Genomic DNA, 20,947 nt, shown 5'->3' with positions numbered 1-20,947 from the left:
CAATTAGGGTTATTTTTTTTTATTTCTCATTGGCTTGTGGACTCCTCTGTGTTAACCCCAGATGCTTTTCTTTGGTTTAACCTTTAAGCTGAACCTCAAGAGAGCTATCTTGATGCTTAATTTTTGTAATTGTTTCTTTTAAGATCTAGCAAAAAGCCTAAGTTCCAAATGTATTTCCTTTCTTTTTGGGTTTAATAAAATTTACCTTTTTTAAGAACAGGATTGGATTTTTGTGTCCCTAAGAGGTTTGTGCATATATTGTTTAATTAGCTGGTGGCAACAGCTGATTTCCTTTGTTTTTTTGGGGGGGTGAAAAAGTTTGAGGGTACCCCACAGGAAGGAATTCCCAAGTGCGCCTTCCTGGGTTCTCAAAAGGGGAGGGGGGGTTGCACTTGGGTGGTGGCAGCATCTACCCATCCAAGGTCAGAGAGAAGCTGTGACCTTGGAAGTTTAATACCAGCCTGGAGTGGGCCGTATTAATTTTTTTTAGAATCCTTGCGGGGCCCCATCTTCTGCACTCGAAGTGCCAAAGTGTGAAATCAGCCTTGACAAGGAGGGAACCCTATCCCTGGGAAGAGCCCCAAATCCTTACTACAGTGGGAGGTATGTGCTGATGGGTGCCCCCTGGACCTACTACACCAGGGGTTCTCAAACTTCATTGCACCACGACCCCCTTCTGACAACAAAAATTACTACACGACCCCAGGAGGGGGAATGGAAACCTGAGCCTGTCTGAGCCCTGCTGCCCTAGGTGGGGGAGGGCCAAAGACCGAACCCCACTGCCCTGGGTGGGGGGCCCAAAGCCAAAGCCCAACGACTTCAGCCGCAGGCAGGGGGCCTGTAACCGGAGCACTGATGCCCAGGACTGAAGTCCTCAGACTTCGGCCCTAGCAGGTGGGGCTTGGGCTTCTGACTTGGGCCCCAGCAAATCTAAGCCAGCCCTGGTGACCCCAATAAAACAGGGTCTGGACCCACAGTTTGAGAACCGCTGTACTACACCCTGCCCAAAGAAGCAGCAAGCTGAGAGGAAAAGAGCAGTGAAGGTGGGTCCTCCAAACTTTTCTAGAGAGGAGTCTCTAGATCAGCCATTTTGCAAACCATAGAGACCTGGTTCTCCAAGGGCTAGAGAGTCAGGACCACAAGAAGAGCAGGGGCAAACCTGAGGCTGGGAGTAGTGGAGGAGTTCACAGTGAGGTTCCAGGCCAGGGTCGATACCAAGGGTCAGAGTCTGAGTCAGATTTCAGGATCTGACTCAGGAGACAAAGTCCAAAACAAGCTGAGGTCAAAACCAGGAGTATGGAAGCAGAAATGGTTGTGGCAGCTACAGGAGATCTGCACTGTTGCCTGTATGCTTCCTGGAATGCCCTTTGGGTTTAGATAGGGTGGGGAGCCAACCAAGAGCAATGAGGCTGCTGCCTGTCAGACCTCTTGAGACAGGACTTCCCATAGTCTGTCTCCAAGCAGGTCATGGGCAATGGAGCGTAAGCTGGTTCTAGCTGCTACTGAGTGGCAGCATAGAGCTGTCTGCTACCTGGCAGCTATGTAAGCCTGGGTTCTAGACTTGCTGAGCCTTTTATTGAGGGTCTAGCAACAACTAATCAGGGCCCCACTGGCCTAAATGAAAGAAGCTGCCTGGCCTTAACAGGTCAGTTGCTGGCTGGGACCAGAGGGGCAAAGGAAATTGAAGAATAGCCAGAGTTTTTCTGGCTGCATTCTACATAGTTGGGTATTCAGGGAGAGAGAGGATCTAAGAACCTTAACCCTGAGATAAAGGTGAAGCTAATGAGGCCCAGGGAGGAAGCAGCAATGAATTGAATCAAGTAGTACATGGCTGATGTTTATAGGGTTCCTGGGTTGAAACCTGGAGTAGTGGGTGGGCCCTGGTTCCCCTACTGGCCACAGGTAAAGTGGCATAAGTCCCAAGTGGGGGACAGACCTTTGTTTGGGAGAACATAAGAACAGCCATACTGGGTCAGACCAATGGTCCATCTAGCCCAGTATCCTGTCTTCTGACAGTGGCAAATGCCAGGTAATTCAGAGGGAATGAACAGATCAGGTAATCATCAAGTGATCCATCCCCTGTTGCCCATTCCTAGCTTCTGGCAAACAGGGACACTTCAAAGTATGGTTTTGCATCCCTGCCGATCCTAGCTAAAATTGTTCAGGCTAAAATTCAGCCCGAACAAATGGCTGAATTTTAAGGGCCCAGAGTCAGAGCTGATGACCCTAGCAAGGGCAGAAAGACTGTTTATTTATTGGACTCTTTAATACCCTGGGAAGGAGTTCATTTAGACTTTGTGACTTGCTTGAGGGCCAAACCACTAAAGATCCACCAAAGCCAGTTGGTAGCCTACAGGGGGCATCAGAGGGAGAAAAGGACTGTGAGCATTTAAGAGGTGAGTGCCCTGTTACAAGGTCATCCTAAATGAATGCCAGTAAAATCTTTATACTACACTATCGTGCCATTTGTTTATTACTTATTTACAGAAACTATTTTAGAATTTGAAGTGGGGATTAATATGATTTTTCATACCTCTCCATTTGAAAAGCCAGATTGTCTTTGTTATGAGTCCAACTGCTGTGTATAGAATCATAGAATACCAGGGTTGGAAGGGACCTCAGGAAGTCATCTAGTCCAACCCCCTGTTCAAAGCAGGACCAATTCCCAACTAAATCATCCCAGGCAGGGCTTTGTCAAGCCTGACCTTAAAAACCTCTAAGGAAGGAGATTCCACCACCTTCCTAGGTAACCCATTCCAGTGTTTCACCACCCTCTTAGTGAAAAAGTTTTTCCTAATATTCAACCTAAACCTCCCCCAAAACTTCAATTGACCCTGACATGATTTGAACACGCAGCCTTCTAATCTGGAGTCAGACGTGCTACCGTTGCACCACAAGGTCCTGACTTATTCAGGACTGGAACTGTCTTACTCAGCAAATCTTCCTGTGTATTCAGAGTTCTATTGGCTTACTTCAGTGGAAACAAGTAAGATCTTACTACTGATGGGTATGCAGAACCAAAAGAGCTCTGGGAGAGTGAACTTTCCTGGCCTATGCATCATTAATAGCTGAGGCTAGACAAATTTACACTGGAAATAAGGCATACATTTTTAACAGTGAGGCTAATTAACTATTGGAACATTTTACCAAGGGTTGTGGTGGATTCTCCATCACTGACAATATTTAAATCAGGATTGGATGCTTTTCTAAAAGTTGTGCTTCAGGAATTTTTGGGCGAAAGTTCAATGGTCTGTGTTATACTAGATAATCACAATAGTCCCCTCTGGTATTGGAATCTCTGTATAGAATTGCTGTCCAGAATTCATATGCAAGACCTCCCCTTTGTCTTCAAATTCTGATCTGTTATACCTGGGTAATTCCACTGAAGACAATAGGGTTGCACACATGTAATTAAGGCATAATTTGAGGCTAGACATGGGACTGCCAAAAATCAGCATTTCAAACCTGATTAGACAGAAAAGCAACCTCATAGGAAAGGCTGTTCTCATAAGATTTCCAGCCCAGGTGCAGATTTAAAATGAATATCCAAGCCTTATGAGATTCATCCATCACTAATAATGCATATTCAGTGTGTTCACAGAAATGCTACAGTAAGTCATAAGTAAGTAATGTGTTTGCTTTATTGACGTGTTAGCAGCTTTGCTTGAAACAAGTACTTCCTTCCAACACTGATTCACATGCAAAAAGTGTTTATTGAAGGAAAATGCAGCATAATATGAAAAATATTTGATAACTACTTTAATTGCAGGGAACTGTAAATAACTAATTTTACAAGTCTTACAATGCCTTAAATGTAATTTTAAAAGAATAATTATCAAACAGGAAATTGCTATCTTGATAGTTTGATGCAGATTAGGCCTGAAGGAAAAAGTGCACTGTTTGAAAGTTTATTGTAAGGTGAGTTTTACGTTTTTAAACTTTGGATGGTTTATTTAGCAGTGTTTTATCTTAACTGTTAAATTAACTGAAGAAATATTTTTAAAACAAGAGTAGAATTTAACTTACATAAGCTTTAAAGCATGCTGGACCTTAGCTGGTGTAGATCACCATAGTTCTATTAAAGTCAATCACGAGGAAATACGTTAAAGGGAATGAGGTCACATTAATGTAGAACTGGAATAAGAGGGATCTGAATCTGGCCCACTACAAGCAGTCTTTACAGATCTTTCCTACTTCAATTCAAAGCTGACTATAGAACAGACATAAGAAACCTACAGCATCAAAGCCTTTGGTGTTTTCATTGAAGGTGGAGCAAATAACAATACCAATAGTTAAGATTGATTGCATATGTCTCTTCCAGTGTAGGTGTGTGCACGTCTTGTGCACAGTTGTCGGAGAACTTTTTCCAAGCAGTACCATTGGGGCAACTTGAGCACCCTCTGTTGCCACACACCTCTGCATGCTTGTACACCTCTACCTCGATATAACGCTGTCCTCGGGAGCCAAAATCTTACCACATTATAGGTGAAACTGCGTTATATCGAACTTGCTTTGATCGCCCCGGAGTGCACAGCTCTGCCCCCCTGGAGCGCTGCTTTACCGCATTATATCCGAATTCGTGTTATACCTGGTCGCGTTATATCGGGGTAGAGGTGTATAAGGACAGAGCCGCCCCGACACCCCTCAGTTCCTTCTTACAGCCAATGATGGTTGTTGGAGCACTTCCAGTCCTCTATCGCAAGTTTATTTCCCTCACACTTGTATATAGTCTTTTTGTCATTTAGTAGTTAGTTAGATATAGAGTATAGCCACTGTTAGTGATAGGTTTCAGTTTTTAGGTCCTTTTTGGACCAAATTTGATTCTTGGTTCCACCTTTTGCTCTTTATAAGAAATTGCCTGACTCCTCTCAGATGGAGCTCATTCTGTGATCAGGGTTTGCTTTGCCCCAGCCTCTCCAGCCCAAGGGCAAGCCATTTTACTAACAAGGCATTTTACTAACACATTACTAAATAATTCTATCTAACTGCATCCACTGTGTTGATCTTATTGTATGTGATGTTTTTTCTAACTTGAAGAAGAAAAGGTATGGGGGAGGGGGAAAGAAACAGATGAGGCACTGTATGCATATACAGTAGTTACATTTTATGATTACGTCCTTGTCCTCAATCAAATGACAGAGGGTAGAGGAGAAAGTTTCACTTATGGGATTTGTTTTTAGTGGGAACTGCAGTTTCTCCATTGGCAGCACTGTCAGCACACTAGTAATTGTCCAGGAGTTCAAGGTCCTTTCACATTTTGTAGACCTGGAAATCAATGCAATCATCAGTAATTTATTATTCTTGTCATACTGTATGTTAAATAAAGTTATTCTCTTTTAAACATAGTTTAAAGGTTTGTTTCAGGATCTTTCAGATTTGAATATCTCCTTTTTCAGGGAAGCAATGTAATGGAGGATCAGGATCTGTTGGAAATAGGAATACTTAACTCTGGACACCGGCAAAGAATTCTACAGGCAATCCAGCTCCTTCCAAAGGTACAGTTTCTTTTATTATCTGGATTCCAGTAGTATCACCAAGATCTTTTAATTCTTAAACACTTTATACCATTCTTAAATAGAAATGTGGACATTGTGAGCCTAATTCTCCACTGCCTTATGCTTTTCCTAGTCAATTACACCATGCAAAGTGGGTGTAAAATGCTACCATTCTGGTTTGGTAGTGATTTACGCCCACTTTGCACAGACTTAAATGACTACACAAGTGCAAAGCAGAGGACAATCAGGTCCCATATTCATGATGCTAATTATTTTAGAAATGATTATAGAAATGTTTGGTTTTTCAATATGTTAACACATAAAGCCAAAAACAAATTAAGTGGTGCTAGGGATGTATTTTAGGACAGCTTTTGCTTATAGATTGTTGCGTCACCTCCGTAAATAAATTTCTGTCTAAATCCCAGACCAATTTTTCTTAATATAGAGGTAAGATTGGAAATACAATTAAGTAACCCTAAAAACTCAAGATATTCCATTATGGATGCAATACACATCTTTAATATGTGGATTGGAGACTATCAGTAGTTGCTATATTTTATTTGTTTGTCCTGCTGAGTATATGAATTCTGCTCTTCTGATGTGCGATCCTGTAACTTGTACCCATTTTTCCAACGGACTTACGGTGTAGGATGGTGTTCGTTGCAGATTGAGAGTGTGTCAAGCATGTTAAGAGACTATGCTTGTATCTTTGGGATTTAAACTACATGCTAGATAGAACACCAAAATTTGCCAATGGGTAGTTCACAGCTGATTGCTAATACCTGCTTTTTGCTAGCTTTGCCTTGTGTGAGAAGATGCACTGGGCATATTGTGACCCTGCAGGTTGTCACATGATTTGGGAAGCCACCTAAAGGAATGATGTCAGGCAGAAGCTGGAGTTGTATTCTGACTGAGGCCAAGCAGGCTGCCAAGCAGGGCCCACATGCATATTGGCTCTATAGAAGATAGAGCAGGAACAAAGCCCATTGTAAAGTGTATGAGTGCGCTGGAGTCTGTGGACAGCATGTATAGAATGATCAAGGTAAAGATGGAGCTCTGTATCCAGTCTCTGACCCCTACGGGGAATGTGTGCAGAGCAAATAAAAGATTTTTTCCGTCTGTGCAATGAAGATGAATTAGGTGAAATAGGCTTTCTGGCGCATGGATAGACAAGGAGGGGTGTGGTCTTGGGGCTACTTGTGAAGATAAGATGATCTGGCCTGTATTGAGAAGATGGACTGGAAAAGTGAGCTTCTGGTGCATCCTTGTATATAGATGGTCACAGTCTGTATGTAGTGCAGCATGGTTAAAGATAGTGATATATATTCCATGGACTGTATTGGGAATATAAACGGAGATAAGGAGGACTAGGAAATAGATTATTTTAGTTTATAGGCAGAGGGTTTGTGAGGTGCTGAATTAAGTTTGGTGTTTAAATTTTAACTGTGAATTTCTTGAGTTTCTGGCATTTTTTTAGCTATAACATTATTTTAACTTCATTTTTTACTTTTATTGTTAGCTCTCTACATTGAAATATTTTGTCTATATGTTTCCTTTTTTTTAGTGGGGGGGCATGCTTTTTTTTCATCTAACTCAAAAAAACGAACAGGATATTGTAATATTATATGTTAGTGAGATCTGCACTTAATAAATGGGACTCATGAAGATTACAAGCTCTGAAGGCTAGACTTGAAACAGTATACAAGAAATGCCAAAATTAATTCCCACTATCCTGGTTATTTTTATTATTCAGCCCTAGATGTGCGTGAAGTTCCTGTGCTAAATCCCATCATCTGTTCCATATTTGCAAAACAAATTTGACAAAAAATCCACAACTTGCACAAATACAAAAAATGATAAACTTCCGTTTCTAATTGTGCTTGCTGTATGTGGAGCTAGAGATTCAAAGATTCTGCCACACATACTCCCATTGAGTAGTTACCTTACTTTAGAAGTAGGGACTCCCTGAGGCATGAGGTACTACTCAGTATGAGTAAGGATGGCAGAGTCAAGCTCTAAAGGAACCCTCGAAACCAGCTGTTTCTGAGAACAATGAGTCATGCAATTTCCTGGTAGAATCCACATTCTGTAAATCTGAGATAGTTAAATTCCTTTGAATGACTGGAATCAGTGCTGTATAACAGTCAGAGGGTGTTTAGAGGTTGCCAGCTGAGGCAAAAAATAGTCCAAAAAGATCATGTTCTTAATGCATCTTTAATGCAGAAATATTATACCAAAACGAAGGAGGATGGAAGCAAAAGCTATGCATCACAACTCTTTATTTAAATGACTTGGCAACACAAGAGAGCTTATACAGAAACAGTACGTCATTTTCTATTCAAAACCCAGGTTTTTTTAAGACAGAGCTGCCAAGGAAGCTATATGACCCATAAATCAGTATTATAAAACTCTTCTCTAATAGAGCTTATCCTGGTTATATTCTCAATAGCACACTGCAAATTTTGAAAATCCTTTCACGTCCTGCAGGGAAACGTACAGCGCTAGTATATTTGTTAATCTGTTGATGAGTCCAGCCCCGTCATATTTTCAAGATAAGTATATACATTTTTAAGTGTTTTAAGATACCCAACCATGTAAGAACAGTAGGACAATGGAACAGACTGCCTAGGAGGCTGTGGAAGCTCCTTCACTGGAGGTTTTCAAAAGGAGGCTGGATAGCCCCCTCTCTTGGATGGTTTAGACCCAACAAATCCTGCATCTTGGCAGGGGTTTAGCCTAGATGACCCTTGCAGTCTCTTCTAACCCTATGGTTCTATGAGAGATGAGAGATAAAAAGCTTTTAATTTAATTTACTTTTAAAACTTCCCTACTTCCATTCACAATTCTTTTAAAACTTCAAGGGGTTCTCGTGGGGCTTTTTTGTATTTCTCCTCCTGTGATTGGCTATAACTAGAACACGGAAGGAAGGGGAAGTGTTTTTTGAGAAACTCTTATGTCTTGACACTACTTCAAACCCAACTTCTTGCATCAGAAACTACTGGATACGCTTAGAGAGTAAAATAACAAGTGACAAATCTAATGTTAGACTTTGAAAATGTTGTTTTTTTAAAAGCTTTCCTTTACCTGATCCAACCTTCATTTTTGTGGAAATAGGATTGGAAATGCATCAGAGAGCCAGTAGTGCAAAATGAAAACTGTCCTTTGATGCTTAGATGCTGGTTGCCTGCTGAGTAATGAAACTTTTGCATTTCTGACACCAATGAAAGATTTAGGAACTTACCTGCTAAAGTTTATAATACACCTCTACCCCGATATAACATGACCCAATATAACACAAATTCGGATATAACTCAGTAAAGCAGTGTTCCGGGGGGGCGGGGCTGTGCACTTCGGCAGATCAAAGCAAGTTCGATATAACGCGGTTTCATCTATAACGCGGTAAGATTTTTTGGCTCCCGAGGACAGCGTTATACTGGGGTAGAGGTGTATTTTAGAATTGGAAAAAAAGAATTTTTTTTTAAATAGACAAATTTCATTCTGTACTCCCCTATACTGTATTTATACCAGTATAACAAAGAGGATTTAACCTAGAATCTTTAAAATATGTTACTATTTTTCCCTTAGTAATGATTTATCTAAGGAGAAATTGGTTGAGAGACTAGAGTATAGTATGGATATAACAGATAAACATAGTTGGAATCATCCAATCAGATTACTGCTTTCATAATGCCATTTTTTAATTATAGTGTTGGGTTGGAGATACTGGACCAAATTCTGGTCACTCACTGATGTACATGTGGAGTAACTCCACTGAAGTTAATAGAGTTACTCAAGATTTATGAGAGTCTAAATGAGAGCAGCATATGGCTCATTACTATTAGTTTAGGGTGAGAAGGAAATTTCTGTACAATTATAACTTGTGAAATTATTGCTTTACAATTGAAATATATCATACCTGGTCCTAGGTTGAGGGCAAATTTCTTAACAGAGTTTGACAAAATCTGGGCATTTGTTTCAGAGTGAAGGGAAATATATTAAATAGAGGGCCCAAAGAATTAAAGGTGTTAACATAGCCCAGTCACTGTCCAACATTAAATAGTTTTAAACAAGTTTGGGGTTTGGTATACAGAGACCTTAGCCTGCTTAGCATGATGGCAAATGCACCATTAAACATTCTTTTAAGGTTTTATTAAAGATACAGAAAAGAAAGAAAAACAGTTAAAGCATTTGAAATGCAAAGTATTAAATACAGTTTTTATTTTAACAGCATCTCTTGTTCCCTTTCCCTGAAGAGTTTTTTAGAAAGAAAGGCCCCTTGTTCGACAGTTTCTTAGATGGTATTAAAGATTGTAACTGCTGGCCTTTCTGGGGAAAGGAGAAATTAGTTGAGATGGGCTGGAGCTGTGGATGATGATGATACAGATCAGTCCTGTTTCCTATAAAGACAAAACAAGACAGTCACACACAAAAGGGGATAGAAAAGAATAGCAAAGATAGAAAATGCAGCTTCTCGCTCTGGTGTTGCAGCCTCACTGCTGGAAAAACACAGGCCAACACATAGTCTTATCACTGATCAGCCACTCTGGCAAACTTTTACCAGCTGTTTTAGGGCATTGTTTTTAGTTGCCTCTTTAGTCACAGGCTTACAGCAATGTTGCCAGCTAAGCCAGTCTCTTATTACACAAAAGGCAAAAGAAGAGAGATAGGAAAGAAAAGAAATGAGGTGGGGAAGGGAAAGGACACACGGGAGGGAGGAAGGGAGAAGTGGGAGATGAAGTCCCATCCCAGGTAACGTTTGGGATTTAACCAGTGCCAGTGGAGGTGGCGGTGTCATTTGGGTCCTTTTTTTTGGCCCAGTCTGGTCAAGACATTTCTCAGGATTAGGACGAAGAAGGTCCCCGGAGATAGTGGAGGTGGCAACCCTGATGATAAAGCTTGCTGCAATGGTTATTGGCAGACAGTTGCTTCTGCTAATCTTTCCCAAAAGTCTTTTCTTTTTAAGAACCCCAAAAGGAAGTGTTGGGTGGAAGAGTCTGTCCTCTTAGTATTTTGTCCACCAATAGGCCTAATTTCTGACATACCGACTTTGGTCCATTGATTTCTGGTCTTCTGTTCCTCTTGATTACCAGTCACAATTTCAACACCGTTTTTGTGGGGTATTAGTAAAACCCTTTCTGTTTAAATTATTCAGTCTTTCTATCTCCTCCTTACATCTTTTCTTAATGATCCATTATATAAAATTGTTTGTGACCATTTATGAATTTTTGCTCACTTTTTACAGTTTAGTTTACAATTAGGGTAAATTTGTAGGTCCAATTATCACAACATAATTACAAAATAGAAGTTAAGTTTTAGGGGTGGAATTTTCAAAAGCACTTACTAAGTGAATAGGAAGTACAGGTCCCATTTGAAGAGGGAATTCACACAGTGCACAGGTAAAAGGAAGCACAGACAAGTATAGAGATATAGGGGGACACCTAGTGCACAGCGGGCTACTGTGGGTAGATCTACATCCCAGCTTGCTGCAAACTAAATGTCAGCGTAGAAAAGTCCTTAATTAGGCACTTTTGAAAATTTTACCCTTAGGCAAGAATGGACCTGTCCAGATCCTTGATGGTTGGGACAAGTCATTTGATATGGAGAATGAGAAGCTAATGAAAGGGTTTGAAGGAACATTTGGAGGAACAGGATAGTCATGTGATTTTTTTTTTAACTCCATTGTTTTGGACAGAATGGAGAGTGACGTGAGAAGTTACAGCTGTCTTTCTTGGTAGTATCAGCAAGAGGCTGTGTCAAATTGTCCTCTTACTCTTAGAGGTGCTCCCTGCAGGTCAATGTTTGAGGCATGTTGGTGGTGCAGTGTGGGGAAGCCTGCCCTGCTACTGTCCTTACTATACCACTGTCCTTTCATGACCACTACAATCACATGGAAATGCTTTATAATGGCCACTAAACATTGAATCATAACAGTAGATCTGGAATTAACGTTCAAAACTGTTTGCATCAACAGCAAAACAACAAGTTTTCTCACCATTGTCTATTCACATCACTGCTAAAAAACACACTCACATTGTATGAAAAACAAAACAAACAAAAAGAACCTCCTAGCTGCAAAGACACTGTTTGTAGCTTACTGTATTATATACAACAGGAATGGTGTTCATAGCTATCTAATCAAATTCAGTTGTATTTTTTAATGTGTAATTTCCTTAAAAAGGCACACAATATGTCCAAAACTAACAACAAAAATTGCAAATAAGTCACATAGCCTCTTAAATCAAATCTTTATTTCCTATGTTGTGTTTGGCTATGCCTTTGGGGAAAATACTGTTCTTTAAAAGACATCATACACACAGGATTCCTACTTTTGAGTCTTAGCTTCCTTGGGTAAGACATGTTGGAACTCCCCTTGTTCTCAGATTTTTTTGTACTCCAAGGACATCTGTAGTTGGATATGAGCCCTTTCCTGTGATCTATTCCAGCTACTATTGGCTCATTTCCCTTCAGAATCTTCAGTCATGCCTTTCTAACTGCAGTTAGAAGTTGTGCCCCAGATTTTTCCCAGTGCTGCTCCAGCTCTTTCTAGGACACTGTCTTACTTCAGGCAGTCCTCTTTATTCTGTATTGGTCTCTCTCTTCTCAGTTGTTCCAATTAATCAGCTTTCAACTGGTACTTAACCTTTTGTCTTGAGTTTCCTTTGAAGCTTCAGTTGATTTTTTTTCTTATTGAAGTCTGGGGTTTGAAGCAACTGCTCTTTGTCTGCCTATAGAAGTTCAGAACAGTTGCTTCTTCCAAATACTCTGCCTGTGATAGCTTTGACCAATGGCTTTGTCTTCCACTCTTGGGAGGTTTTTCAGGGAATAATCAGCAGGAAAATTCTCTCCATCTCTGCCTCACCACATAGAATGTGAGTTTTCTTTTGTGCTTTTTGGATAATAGACTTCCAGTCCAGAGACCCCTGCCACCAGATCCCTGGAGACATAACTCCAAACTTGGCCTAATTTGTTAAGGCACATTCTCCTGATCGATGAGAGGACTCCAGAATCTCTATAGGGTATCTCATTTATCTGACTGGAAGGATATGTTACAATTAAAATGTGCAAGAGCACTTAAGTCCTGAAGCATAGAGAATTGGTGGTAGTGAAGAAGAACCCAATATACCAATGAAGATTGCTGAACACTTTACTACCAGTCAGGAAAATATTCTGGTGCTCTGGCACCTCTGCCTTTGTGTGCCAGGGTTAGGCAGGTTTAGTGCCCTTTGTATCTGCCTCAGTGCATAGGCACCAAGCAGAAGCACTCCAGAATCTCTGCCTAGGTGCATCACTGTATTAGTGAGGAGATATCTAACTATAAGGGCCCCATAGAGATGAGGTGCTTCATGCTCATTAGAGCCATAGAAGTAAGTTGCACCTCTGTGCAACCGCACCAGAGAAGTGAGATGCCTTGAACTTGGGGCACAGGCGTTATGGAGGTGAAATGCCTCTGCACTGGAACCTCAGCTTTGGAACATAAGTACTTTGGAGCCTCCATCTTGGTGCCGCGGTGCTGAGGTGCCTCAGCACATTGACGCCTTTATATTAGCACATCAGTACCACTGCAACTGGGTTGCCCTGGCTCTCCAGTAACTAGACTCTGGTGTGCATTGGCTTCGTGGTGATTAGGTAGGCTGGAGCTTCACATTGTATCTTGAGGAGGAGCACCTTAGAGTCTAGCAGTCAGAGCTTAGGTACCATGAATAAGAGGTGCTCCATCATGAAGCATTATTATATGACAGCAGTGGTGCCCTTCTGTCCCTAGACATCAGGTAGCCCAGCATGGTACTGGAGTACTAGTGCCTTTTCAAACTTCCCTAGTATTGTGTGCAGGAAAAAATGTTGTAGCACTAGCCATGCTTGAACTTGCCTGGTGTGTTCTGCTCTAAGGAGAAGTTTTGGAACATTGGCATCTACTCTCAATTCCCATATATCCTCAGTGCACAAAATTTGGATTGATGGAATATTATGAAGTTGTTTGGTAGGTGTGCTTAGACCTTTTTTATTATATTAAAAGAAACACATTTCTCCATATCAGAGTACTCATCCATGAGTTACCTTCAGGACCTTATTGGCATTAAGGCATAGTATCCAAGGGTGAGTTTTTGATGCTCTGACAAATCCCACATACAGTGACTCCATTAAATGGCCTATCTGACATGGGAGCCAAGCTGCTCTGCTCAACATAGATGCCTTGTTTCATTGCCTAGTTGCTAGCCCTAATTCAACTTTTCCTTCATTAGTCCCAGCTCAGCATATTAGAGGTGCCATTTTCTTCTTCGAGTGCTGTCCCTGTGGGTGCTCCACTTTAGGTGTCGGTGCATCCTGGCACCGCTGATCAGAGACTTTTGGTAGCAGTGCCTGGTTGGGATGTGCGTGCGCAGTAGCCGCCTTGTGGTACTATTGGCACTCACGCATCCCAACCCCTTCAGTTACTTTTCAACCATTCTTGACTGCAGGCGGAGCTCCAACGGCAGTGTCTTAAAATGACCTAAAATGGAGAAATAGAACAATTTAAATAGCAATTAGGGTTTAATTAGTTATAGTTAGTAGGTAGTGTAGAAATAGTCTTAAGCTTCAGTTTAAAACAATTTAGACTTCAAAAAACAAACACACAAGATCCCTTGCCTTTATTTCTGTTTAATTAGAAAATTAGAAAAAGATAATGCCAGGTTTGGCTGGATTCAAAAGATGCACTTTGTGCAACGACGCGATGCCCCTCTCAGACGGCCACTCATAGTGCGTCCGTTGCTTAGGGGAAGTGCACATTCCCCAGAAATGCGCCCACTGCAACAACCTCAAAGCCAGACCGAGGCGAGACAGGGATCTTAGACTAAAAATGATCCTAACGGAAAAATCCCTTACTCCTCCATCGGACACTAGCAAGCCCACAGGAAGAGAGTCTCCAGGCACCTCCTCCCTGGATAGAGTAAGTACCCTTTCCTCTCAGTCACCTCTTCGAGTGTGATGTTTTGGCTTTGTGCCATCCTTCTAAACAATTCTTGAGTTGTCCACTACTGTGGGTGGGCAGGGGGAGCATGACTGACTCATTTGGGGATGAAGAGGAGCTATGTTCTGGTGAGAGTTCCTGTGTAGTGTCTTCCAACTCCTCTATTGTGTCCTCAGGTGCCTCAGAGGGTCCCATGGCCGTCTCTGTAGGGGGTCGTATCTGCTTTCTTTGAATCATAGAAGATTAGGGTTGGAAGAGACCTCAGGAGGTCATTTAGTCCAACCCCCTGCTCAAAGCAGGACCAACCCCAACTAAATCATTCCAGCCAGGGCTTTGTCAAGCCAGGCCTTAAAAACGTCTAAGGATGGAGATTCCACCACTTTTTTAGGTAACTCATTCCAGTGCTTCACCACCCTCCTAGTGAAATAGTTTTTCCTAATATCCAACCTAGATCTCCCCCACTGCAACTTGAGACCATTGCTCCTTGTTCTGTCATCTGCCACCACTGAGAACAGCCTCGGTCCATCCTCTTTGGAACTCCCCCCTTCAGATAATTAAAGGTTGCTATCAAATCCCCCGTCACTCTTCTCTTCTGCAGATTAAATAAGCGCAGTTCCCTCCGCCTCTCCTCATAAGTCATGTGCTCCAACCCCCTAATCATTTTTGTTGCCCTCCCCGGACTCTCTCCAATTTGTCCACATCCTTTCTGTAGTGGCGGGCCCAAAACTGGGTGCAATTCTCCAGACGTGGCTTCACCTGTGCTGAATAGATGTGAATAATCACTTCCCTCGATCTGCTGGCAGTGCTCCTACTAATGCAGCCCAATATGTCGTTAGCCTTCTAGGCAACAAGGGCACACTGACTCATATCCAGCTTCTCGTCCACTGTAATCTCCAGGTCTTTTTCTGCAGAACTGCCGCTTAGCCAGTCAGTCTCCAGCCTGTAGTAATGCATGGGATTCTTCCGTCCTAAATGCAGGACTCTGCACTTGTCCTTGTTGAACCTCATCAGATTTCTTTTGGCCCAATCCTCCAATTTGTCTAGGTCAATCTGGACCCTATCTCTACTCTCCAGAGTGTCTACCTCTCCCCCCAGCTTAGTGTCATCCACGAACTTGCTGAGGGTGCAATCCATCCCATCATCCAGATCATTAATGAAGATGTTGACCAAAACTGGCCCCAGGATAGACCCCGGGCACTCCGCTTGATACCGCCTGCCAACTAGACATTGAGACGTTGATCACTACCCATTGAGCCTGATGATCTAACCAGCTTTCTATCCACCTTATAGTCCATTCATCCAATTGATACTTTTTTAACTTACTGGTGAGTATACTGTGGGAGACCGTATCCAAAGCTTTGCTAACGTCAAGATATATTTATATATGATGAGGAGTGTGAATCCTTTGCAATTGTGATCTGTATGCCGACCATGGATCCCAGTGTGCCCATTGCATCAGAAATGGAAAGCATGGGAACATCCATGGGTTAGCCAGCCATGGTGGTATGTCTCTGTGAGGACGGTCCCTGGTACCTGTGTCGGAAGGCTGGGGTTCGGTACTGGAAGGGGAGGAGTGTCTGGAGTAGAATACTCCCTCCTCCATGTCGTCCTCCTCATTGCTTGAGAAGTGCGGCATGGACGTCGAGTCCTGTTTTTTTCGGTGCTGGTGGCACCGGGAAGCCTTTGGTGTTGAGAATGGGAGATCCTGGTATAGAGGTTAGCGGCATGTCTGGAGCTGAGGTCGTTGGTGCCGAGTAGATATGGTCAGGCACCTGCATCGGTGCCGCCCTCTTGTGAGTGGCTTTGGTCGGTGCCGATGATGGCGGTTTAGGTCTTGTGGGTACTTGCTCCATAGAAGGCTGTATCGGGGGTGGCATTGTCGTTTTCGGTGCTATCAGCAGCGTGTCCTTCCTGGGAGTGGTCAGTGCCGTGGAAGAGGAGGCCGTCTTATGCCTGACACTCAACTCCTTGTCTTTACTGTTCATACTCCTGGTGCTGGCAGTGCCGGAGGTGCCCAGAGCATTGAACGTGCTCACCCTGCTGGCCATGAGCACCAAGGGCAGTGATCTCGCTGGAGACCGTTTTCTCTTTAATGGTTCTCCCTGCGTTGGTGATGTTTCCCTTTTCCTCCATTTGTTGGAGGAAAGGGTACTTGCTCCATCCAGGGAAGAGGTGCCTGGAGACTCCCTTCCTGGGGGCTTGGTGACTGAGAATCAACACCAACTATTAAAGATTCTACACCCAGCATCCACAATGAAAATAGTACTACCAGTGAACAATGCACTGATGGAACCAGCGGAAACAGTATGGCAAACACCAGCCACCATACCACCTACAAGCAAAAGAGCTGACAGAAAATATATGTCCCTGTAACGAGGTGGTATGGTCCCCTGCCACCCCAGACACCAGAGTGGGCGGGGTCAGAGAGCTCCGAGCCCGCCTCCCAGAGGGTCAGGCGCAGGACAGGAAGTAGAAAAGCATGGGCACCAGATGCCTCCGGCCTAGTTCCCGGCTGGGATACCCCAGCAACCGGCGGCGGACCCAAAGACTGGCCCGCCCGACCAACGCCTAACACTGACCGGAGGAGCTGTCAAGCAGCAGCAGACAGCCCAGCTTCAACAGCAGCAGCAGCTGGTCCAGCAGTTAGGGACACAGCAGCAACAGCTGATTTTGGAGCTGGGTCGCCAGAACTGGGACCACCAGCAACAATGCCTGCAGCAGTTGGCGACTCTGCTCCCCTATCCTGCGGAACCCCAGCCGGGAGACGCCGCTGGGCCATCCAGTGTAGCCCTTCCGACCTGGCTGACCAAGATGGGCCCCAGCGATGACCCCGAGGCCTTCCTCGTGACCTTTGAAAGGGTGGCATTAATTGCGGGATGGGTCCAAGACCAATGGGCCACCCTCCTGGCCCCGTATCTGACCGGGACCGCCCAAACTGTGTACTGAGGGCTCTCGATGGAGGAGGCATGGGATTACACCCGGGTAAAGGCAGCGATCCTAGATGCCTTGGACTTCAGCCTGGAAACCTTCCGGCAGTGGTTCCGGAATCTGACATTCCCTACGGGGGCCTGACCCCGGTTGGTGGCACAGGAGCTGAGGGAGGCATGCAAGCAGTGGCTACAGCCCGAGAGGCAAACCCCAGATGAGCTCACTGAGCAAGTTATTCTGGAACAATTCATCCACATCCTCCCTCTGCGAGGAAGGGCCTGGGTCCTCCGCCATCAGCCTGCGACGCTGGCCACTGCCATCACTCTGATGGAGGATTTAATTGTGGCTGAAGCCCCAGGGGGACCGGCTATTCGAGCCCACCCACCAGGGCCCGAGCGCCCTAACCTAAAGAAGAAGGGGAGCACCTGGACTGAACTGCAGAACCCTTCACGGGGCCAGGAGCCCCGGTATAGATGTCCCAAGGTGCCAGTTCAAGAAGTCCCAGCGCCTCCTGAGCCTGGGGTCAGGGGGACCAATCAAAGCCCCCCAAGGGGCCCAGTGGGAGCGTCCAGACGGCCTGGGCGTCCAAAGATCGGACCATGTTTCTCCTGCGGGAAATACGGACACCTGCAATGTGACTGCACTGAGATGGACTGCAGCTTCGGTCATGTTTCTGTGGGAGAAACCTGCACCCAACGGCCGCAGGCCACCAAGATTACAGTGCCAATCGTTGTCAGAGATTGCCCGACCCTGGCCCTGATTGATTCAGGCTGAGGCCAGACACTAATCCACGAAAGCTTAGGCCTCCCGGCTGATCCGCACCTGGGGATGATCCGACTGCAATGCATCCACGGTGATGTACGGCCCTACCCCAGTGCCCGAGTCCGGCTAACCATGGATGGAGTCATGCAGCTGATGATGGTCAGCCTGGCTCCTCGACTAGCCTAAATGGTGATTCTGGGATGTGATTGGCCCGAGTTCCCAGAGGTCCTTTGCTCAAATGCCGAGAGAGGCCCTGAGGTCACCCCAGCACTGGAAGGGGGCTGCCCCGAGACCCGCTCCGAGGAGAGGGAGGAACCAGACCCCAATGACAGGGAAGAGCGTCCGAGGACCCCACACTGGGGCCCGCTGTCGAACCCATGCTTAGCACCGACTTTTTCCAGGACCAAAGGGAGGACCTCACCCGCAGTCAAGCATATGAGCGGCTAACGGCCGTCGATGGGACCCTGATCAGTCTGTACCGGGCAAAGCTGTGACCCCATTTCGAGTTGCACCACAACCGTGTCTATTGGGTGGAATAAGACCCCTGCACTGGAGAGCTCCAGACCCAACTGCTCATACCTTGATGTCACTGACGAGCTGTAATGAAACTCGCCCACAACATCCCGGCTGCAGGGCACTTGGACCCTCGCCCGAATTCTTCTCCCAGCGTGCAGCAGGAGGTGAGGAACTATTGCAGTTCCTGTCCAGAATGTCAGCTAGCTGCTCCCCCACGGACACCCACGGCCCAGTTGATCCCCATGCCCATTATAGAAACGCCATTCGAGCGAGTGGCCATGGACTTGGTGGACCCCCTTCTGAAAAGCATTGCCGGATTTCAGTACATGCTGGTCATTGTGGACTATGCCACCCATTTCCCCGAAGCAGTACCGCTACGGAGCATCACCGCCTGAACCATCGCTAATGAATTCGTGAAGGTCTTCACCCGCATGGGCCTGCACCGGGAAATCCTCACTGACCAGGGCAGCAACTTCACCTCCCGGCAGCTGCAGCAGGTGTGCGAGCTCCTGGGGATTAAGCAGCTGCGCACATCCATATACCACCCGCAAACCGACGGCTTGGTTGAACAGTTTAACCGCACCCTGAAGGACATGCTGCACAAGTTTCCCCCAGAAGACCTATGCTGGTGGGATCAGCTACTCCCGCCCTTGCTTCTGGCAGTCTGTGAGGTGCCCCAATCCTCCAAGAAATTTTCTCCCTTTGAGCTATTGTATGGACGTCGCCCATGGGGGCTGCTGGACCACATGTGCAAGACATGGGAGCAAGCCCCATCACCAACCCAGGGCCTCCTGAAGTACGTCCTCCAGCTCCAGGAATGCCTCGCTCAGGCAGGAGCCCTAGCTCAGGAAAACTTGAAGGCCGTGCAGGACGCTCAGGCCCAAGCCTATCACCGGAACACACAGATCCGCGGCTTCAAACCCGGCGATCGGGTCCTGCTCCTCCTGCCCTCAAGCGAGTCAAAACTACTGGCCCATTGGCCAGGGCCCTATGAGGTGGTCCGAAAGGTCAGGCACGTCACCTTTGAGATCAACCAGCCCGACTGGCGCAAGAAAACTCAACGATACTATGTCAACCTTCTGAAGCCCTGGTGGGAGCAGGAGAGCCTATTAATTAACCCTTACCCACCGGAGCCAGAGCTGGGCCCCTGTTTACCCCTGACAGAGGACCCTGCGGGACCCCAGCTCGGGGAGACAGTTACCGAGAGGCAATGTAAGGAGACCCAGTGCCTCCTGCAGGCGTTCCCATGAACCTTCACAGTCCAACTAGGCGCAGCCCAGTAGTGCTGGTACCCAAGCCCGATGGAATACAGCACCTCTGTATCGACTTCCGATGGGTCAACACCATTTCAAAATTCGATGCATATCCGATGCCCCGTGTAGATGAACTGCTGGGCTGTCTAGAGGAGGCCCGCTTCCTCACCACACTTGATCTGAGCAAAGGGTACTGGCAGATCCCCCTCGACCCCGCCTCCAGGACAAAGACTGCATTTGCCACCCCAACGGGCCTGTATCAATTTACTCAGATGCCCTTCGGCCTCCATGGGGCACCGGCAACATTTCAACGGCCGATGAACCGCATCTTCCAACCCCACCGAGACTATGCTGCAGCATACCTGGATGATGTGGTTGTTTACAGCCGCCATTGGGAAGACCACCTAGAGCGGGTAGCTGCGGTCCTGAGGTCCCTGTGAGCAGCTGGGTTGATGGCCAATCCAAACATATAGGATGGCAAGAGACCACATATCTCGGGCACACCATAGGGAGAGAAGTGAAGCCCCTCGTGGGAAAGGTTCAGGCTCTGGCAGCCTGCCCGCCGCCCACCACGAAGCACCAAGTGCGCCAGTTCCTGGGACTTGCCGGCTACTGTCAGCACTTTATTCCCCAATTCGTGTCCATTGCAGCCCCCTTGACCAGGCTTTTGACCAAGGACAACCCCAGGCATGTGGTTGGACCCCGGAGTGCGAAGACGCCTTACAGACACTCAGAGTCTCTGCCACAAACCTGTCCTATATAGCCCAGACTTCGACCGGGAGTTCATCCTCCAGACAGACGCCTCGGAGGTAGGACTTGAGGCCGTCCTGTCCCAGGGGATCGATGGAGAACACCACCCGGTCTTGTATATTAGCCGGAAATTGTTTCCATGGGAGAAAAACTATGCGGTTGTAGAGAAGGAGACCTTTGCAGTGAAATGGGCTTGTGATGCCCTGCGTTATTACCTCCTTGGGGGCCTGTTTCACACTGGTCACTGACCATGCCTTGCTCCAGTGACTGGCCAAAATGAAAAATAATAATGTTTT

General features: G+C 45.6%; 1 protein-coding gene and 1 non-coding gene across 15 annotated transcripts in view; one reads left to right on the top strand and one right to left on the bottom strand.

Annotated features, from left to right (window-relative positions):
• The window catches only part of ANKS1B (ankyrin repeat and sterile alpha motif domain containing 1B), a 730,881-nt gene that overhangs the window by 465,683 nt on the left and 244,251 nt on the right, over positions 1 to 20,947 (top strand). For all 14 annotated transcript variants that reach the window (XM_026648981.1, XM_026648980.1, XM_026648979.1 and 11 more), the window contains one exon: positions 5,397 to 5,495. In XM_026648981.1, the coding sequence (XP_026504766.1) occupies positions 5,397 to 5,495 (99 nt within the window). The remainder of the gene's footprint in view (positions 1 to 5,396; positions 5,496 to 20,947) is intronic.
• TRNAW-CCA lies at positions 2,830 to 2,901 on the bottom strand. The gene has a single exon. It is a non-coding gene; the product is annotated as a tRNA-Trp (tRNA).

Source organism: Terrapene carolina, unplaced genomic scaffold, assembly GCF_002925995.2.
Source record: "Terrapene carolina triunguis isolate 2854851 unplaced genomic scaffold, T_m_triunguis-2.0 Scaffold68, whole genome shotgun sequence".
Classification (NCBI taxonomy): Eukaryota; Metazoa; Chordata; order Testudines; family Emydidae; genus Terrapene; species Terrapene triunguis.
This window is presented reverse-complemented; position numbering and strand designations above follow the sequence as displayed.